General features: G+C 42.2%; 1 protein-coding gene across 7 annotated transcripts in view; it reads left to right on the top strand.

The window, feature by feature from the left end:
• Window positions 1-6,000, top strand: part of rps6kal (ribosomal protein S6 kinase a, like) — a 69,101-nt gene that overhangs the window by 38,719 nt on the left and 24,382 nt on the right. For all 7 annotated transcript variants that reach the window (XM_036943610.2, XM_036943613.2, XM_090198954.1 and 4 more), the window contains 4 exons: window positions 341-429; window positions 750-814; window positions 5,087-5,189; window positions 5,396-5,520. In XM_036943610.2, the coding sequence (XP_036799505.2) occupies window positions 341-429; window positions 750-814; window positions 5,087-5,189; window positions 5,396-5,520 (382 nt within the window). The remainder of the gene's footprint in view (window positions 1-340; window positions 430-749; window positions 815-5,086; window positions 5,190-5,395; window positions 5,521-6,000) is intronic.

Here is a 6,000-nt window from a genome sequence, read left to right on the forward strand (position 1 = left end):
TGTTTGGATTTCTTCTCAGGTTTTTTCATATGAGTTCTGTTATACTCACAGACATAATTCAATTTTCTATCCACCAGTAATAATAATATGCATATATTCCCATCTGGGACAGAGTAGGAGGCAGTTAAGTTTGGGCACGCAATTCATCCTTTTTATTAGCATTTTATTTTTCAATTAGGATGTGCAGGGTGTACATGGTCTGTCGTACGATATTTTGGTAAGAAGACAATTTGACATTTGTTCAGGACATTGTTGTCACTCGCGCTGTTCTCTCCTGTCTTCTCTCTCTCCTCTACTCACTCACTCACTCACTCACTCACTCACTCACTCCCTCTCTCAGAGCTAAGTTAGGGATGCCTCAGTTCCTGAGTCTAGAAGCCCAGAGTCTGCTGAGAATGCTGTTTAAACGCAACCCTGCTAACCGCCTGGGTAAGTTTCTTTGTTTATTTGGATCCCCATTATCTTTTGCAGAAGCAGCAGCTACTCTTCCCGGGGTCTACAAACAACACAAAACATGACAAGTAACAAAACACTGATAGAACAGTCACACAAATTAACCACCTGGGTAAGAGCGAGAGAGTGTGTGTTACTGACGGTTGTCTCTCTGTAGGGGTGTGTGTTTTACTGACGGTTGTCTCTCTGTAGGGGTGTGTGTGTTACTGACGGTTGTCTCTTTGTAGGGGTGTGTGTGTGTGTGTGTGTGTGTGTGTGTGTGTGTGTGTTACTGACAGTGCTCTGTGTCTCTGTAGGGGCTGGGGCCGATGGGGTGGAGGAGATCAAACGTCACGCCTTCTTCTCATCGATCGACTGGAACGTAAGTCTCTCTCGCTCACACACACACACACACACACACACAATACATCCCATTCCCACCTAACAGACGGTCGGCTTACTTAGGATTGGTCTGTAGAGTGCTAGGTGTGTATCTGGGCAGAGGTCTGACAGTGTGTGTGTTAATATTTCAGTGGGAGTGTTTATGAGCCAGCAGGAGACGATTGGCTGAGACTAGGAGGAAGGGAAGGGTTTAATATGGGCTGGTGGCTGGGTCTTGATCTTGCTTGTTCGCTCTCTCAATTAAATTCAACAGGGCTTTATTGGCATGGGCAACATGTTTACATTTCCAAAGCAAGTGAAATAAACAAACTAAAGTGAGAAACAATATAAAAAACTATTAGGAAGTAACATTGCACAGGTAACATTGCACTCACAAAGGTTTAAAAAACAGACATTTCCAGTGTTATATCATCAGTGTTTTAATCATGTGAAAATAGTTGTAGTATGAATAGTGAGGAAGACAAATAAACATAAATATTTGTGGTATTTACAATGTTGTTTGTGCTCAACTGGTTGCCCTTTTCTCATGGCAATGGGCCACAAATCTTGCTGCTGTGATGCACACTGCAGTATTTCACCGTACAGATAAGGGAGTTTATCAATGTTGGATTTGTTTTGAAATTCTTTGTGGGTTTGTGTAATCTTTGGGAAATATGTATCATTAAGGAGTGCATACATCTGGCAGGAGGTTAGGAAGTGCATCTGTTTCCACCTCATTTTGTGGGTAGTGAGCACATAGCCTGTCTTCTCTTGAGAGCCAGGTCTGCCTACGGCGGCCTTTCTCAAAAGCAAGGCTATCCTCACTGAGTCTGTACATAGTCCAAGCTTTCCTTAATTTTGGGTCAGTCACCTTGGTCAGGTATTCTGCCACTGTGTACTCTCTGTTTAGGGCCAGATAGCATTCTAGTTTGACCAGTTTTTTGGGTCTGTTTGTGTTTGTTCACAGAGGTGCAGAATCAGCTGGCTGAGGTGAGGGGTTTGTGAGGGAATGTGTAGGCATCGCTTCCTTTTAGGTGATTGTAGAATGGAACAGCTCTTTTCTGGATTTTTAGAATTAGCTGATGTCCTAATTTTGTTCTACACACATTGTTTGGGTTTTTGCGTTGCACACAATGTATATATTTTGCAGAATTCTGCATGCAAAGTCTCAATTGGGTGTTTCTCCCATTTTGTTTATTCTTGGTTGGTGAGTGGACCCCAGACCTCACAACCATACAGTGTGTTTTACAATAGGTTTTTAGCCCGATACTAATTGGGATATCAAATGTTATGTTCCTTTTGCCCTTCTTGTTTAGGGTACAGTGCCTTCGGAAAGTATTCAGACCCCTTGACCTTTTCCACATTTTGTTGCGTTACTCAAATTATTATTATTATTATTTATTATTTTTTGCAATCTACACACAATAACCCATAATGGCTAAGCGAAAACAGTTTTTTTTGACATTTTTGCACATTTATTAAAAATAAAACACAGAAATAACTTTACATAAATATTCAGACCCTTTGTTATGAGACTCAAAATTGAGGTCAGGTGCATCCTGTTTCCATTGATCATCCTTGAGATGTTTCTACAACTTGGAGTCCACCTGTGGTAAATTCAATTGATTATACATGATTTTGAAAGGCACACACCTGTCTAAAAACCAAGCCATGAGGAATTGCTCGTAGAGCTCTGAGACAGGATTTTGTCGAGGCATAGATCTGGGGGAAGGGTACCAAAACATGGGAGAAACAAAACATGGGCCTGGCAACTGGACCTCTTTTGGAACACCATTATTTTTGTCTTATTGAGATTCACTGTCAGGGCCCAAGTCTGACAGAATCTGTGCAGAATATCTAGGTGCTGTAGGCCCTCCTTGGTTGGGGGACAGAAGCACCACATCATCAGCAAACAGTAGACATTTGACTTCAGATTCTAGTAGGGTGAGGCCGAGTGCGTGCTGCAGACTGTTCTAGTGCCCTCGCCTATTCGTTAATATATATGTTGAAGACTGTGGGGCTTAAGCTGCATCCCTGTCTCAACCCATGGCGCTGTGGGAAGATTTTTTTTTGCCAAATTTAACCACACACTACTTGTTGTTTGTGTACATGGATTTTATAATGTTGTATGTTTTTCCCCTAACATCACTTTTTTTTATCAATTTGTATAGCAGACCCTCATTCCAAATTGAGTCTAAAGCTTTTATGAAGTCAACAAAGCATGATAAGGCTTTGCCTTTGTTTTTGTTTGTTAGTCAATTAGGGTGTGCAGGGTGAATACGTGGTCTGTCGTACAGTAATTTAGTAAAACGGCAATTTGACAAGTCAGCTGTTGATGATAATGCAGAGGATTTTCCCGAGGTTGCTGTTGTCGCATATCCCACGGTAGTTATTGGGGTCAAATTTGTATCCACTTTTGTGGATTGGGGTGATAAGTCCTTGTCTCCAAATATTGGGGAAGATGCCAGCTCTGAGAATGATTGGAATTATCACCCCAGCCAATTGGAATTTGTGGTCTGTATATTTTAGAATTTCATATAGGATATATTTTGTCCTATAGTTCATTGAATGTAATTGGAGAATCCAGTGTGTTCTGGTCGTCTTTAATAGTTGATTCTAAGATTTGTATTTGATCATGTGCAGTTGAAGTCGGAATTTCACATACACTTAGGTTGGAGTCATTAACTTGTTTTTCAACCACTCCACAAATTTCTTGTTAACAAACTATCGTTTTCGCAAGTCCTTTAGGACATCTACTTTGTGCATGACAAGTAATATTTCCAATATTGTTTACAGACCGATTATTTCACTTATAATTCACAGTATCACAATTACAGTGGGTGAGAAGTTGACATACACTAAGTTGACTGTGCCTTTAAACAGCTTGGAAAATTCCAGAAAGTTATGTCATGGCTTTAGAAGCTTCTGCTAATTGACATCATTTGAGTCAATTGGAGGTGTACCTGTGGATGTATTTCAAGGCCTACCTTTAAACTCAGTTCCTCTTTGCTTGACGTCATGGGAAAATCAAATGAAATCAGCTAAGACCTCAGAAAAAAAAATTGTAGACCTCTACAAGTCTGGTTCATCCTCGGGGGCAATTCCCAAACGCCTGAAGGTACCACGTTCATCTGTACAAACAATAGTACTCAAGTATAAACACAATGGGACCACGCAGCCGTCATACCTCTCAGGAAGGAGATGCGTTCTGTCTCCTAGAGATGAATGTACTTTGGTGTGAAAAGTGCAAATCAGTCCCAGAACAACAGCAAAGGATCTTGTGAAGATGCTGGAGGAAACAGGTACAACAGTATCTATATCCATAGTAAAATGAGTCCTATATCGAGACAACCTGAAATTCCACTCAGCAAGGAAGAAGCCACTGCTCCAATACCGACATAAAAAAGCCAGACTGCGGTTTGCAACTGCAGATGGGGACAAAGATCGTACTTTTTGGAGAAATGTCTTCTGGTCTGATGAAACAGAACTGTTTGGTCCTAATGTCCATCGTTATGTTTGGAGGAAAACGGGGAGGCTTGCAAGCCAAAGAACACCATCCCAACCGTGAAGCACGGGGGTGGCAGCATCATTTTGTGGAGTGCTTTGCTGCAGGAGGGTCTGGTGCACTTCACAAAATAGATGGCATCATGAGGTAGGAAAATGATGTGGATATATTGAAGCAACATCTCAAGACATCAATCAGGAAGTTAAAGCTTGGTCGCAAATGGGTCTTCCAAATGGACAATGAACCCAAGCATACTTCCAAAGTTGTGGCAAAGTGGCTTAAGGACAGCAAAGTCAAGGTATTGGAGTGGCCATTACTAAGCCCTGACCTCAATCGTATAGAAAATGTGTTGGCAGAAGTGAAAAAGTGTGTGTGAGCAAGGAGGCCTAAAAACCTGACTCAGTTACACCAGCTCTGTCAGGAGGAACGGGCCAGAATTCACCCAACTTATTGTGGGAAGCTTCTGGAAGGCTACCAAAATCATTTGACCCAAGTTAAACAATTTAAAGGCAATGCTACCAAATACTAATTGAGGGTATGTAAACTTCTGACCCACTGGGAATGTCTCTCTCTCTCTCTCTCTCTCTCTCTCTCTCTCTCTCTCTCTCTCTCTCTCTCTCTCTCTCTCTCTGTCTCTCTCTGTCTCTCTCTGTCTCTCTCTGTCTGTCTCTGTCTCTGTCTCTGTCTCTGTCTCTGTCTCTTTCTGTCTCTACACTGTTCAAACGAAATATTAATATCTCAGCTTAACCCTCCCTCCCTCCCTCATAGAAGCTATACAGGACAGAGCTCCAGCCTCCATTCAAACCAGCAGCAGGGAAGCCTGATGACACGTTCTGCTTCGACCCAGAGTTCACCGCTAAAACACCCAAAGGTACATGAGGGTTAGGGTCACAGTCTAGATTCTCCAGGTTTTCCTTCTATTGCTAACACACATCTCGTGTGGATGCGTGGTTGTCTGGGTGTGTGTGTGGGTGGTTGGTTGTCTGTGTGTGTGTGTGGGTGGGTGGTTTGTTGTCTGGGTGGATGTCTGCGTGGTTGTCTGGGTGGTTGTCTGGGTGGTTGTCTGGGTGTGTGTAGACTCCCCAGGTATTCCTCCCAGTGCCAATGCCCATCAGCTGTTTAAAGGGTTCAGCTTCGTGGCTCCAGCCTCTCTGGATGACAAGAAGGGCTCTCCTCTACTCAGCATCCTACCTGTAGTACAGGTACACACACACACAGTTCCCCACTGCTTTAGTACATGTTCATATGCTTGAATGTTTAAATGATTTTGCTCTCTCACAGCCCTTGACTCTGTTGGTGCTGCCACCTGGGGAGTGGAGTGTAGAAGTGCATCCTGGTTGTTTTTCCCAAACAGTGTGCTAACACTAAACTACCAACTACTTCATTTAAGATCGGACCCTTTTTTTTTCCATTGTCCTCCTAAAATGACAAACCCAAATCCAAACTGCCTGTAGCTCAGGACCTGAAGCAAAGGATCGGAAAACACTTTGAAGTTGTGGAAATGCAAAATTAATGTAGGATAATATAACACATTTGATCTGGTAAAAGATAATACAAAGAAAAAAACTTTTTTTACATTTATTTTTGGTCCCATCTTTGAAATGCAATAAAGGCCATAATTAGACGCAATTTTGATTTCGGCCACTAGATGGCATCAGTGTATGTGCAAAGTTTTAGACTGA

The sequence above is a fragment of the Oncorhynchus mykiss genome, chromosome 14 (genome assembly GCF_057628025.1).
Source record: "Oncorhynchus mykiss isolate SJ-2025 chromosome 14, ASM5762802v1, whole genome shotgun sequence".
In the NCBI taxonomy this organism is placed as follows: Eukaryota; Metazoa; Chordata; class Actinopteri; order Salmoniformes; family Salmonidae; genus Oncorhynchus; species Oncorhynchus mykiss.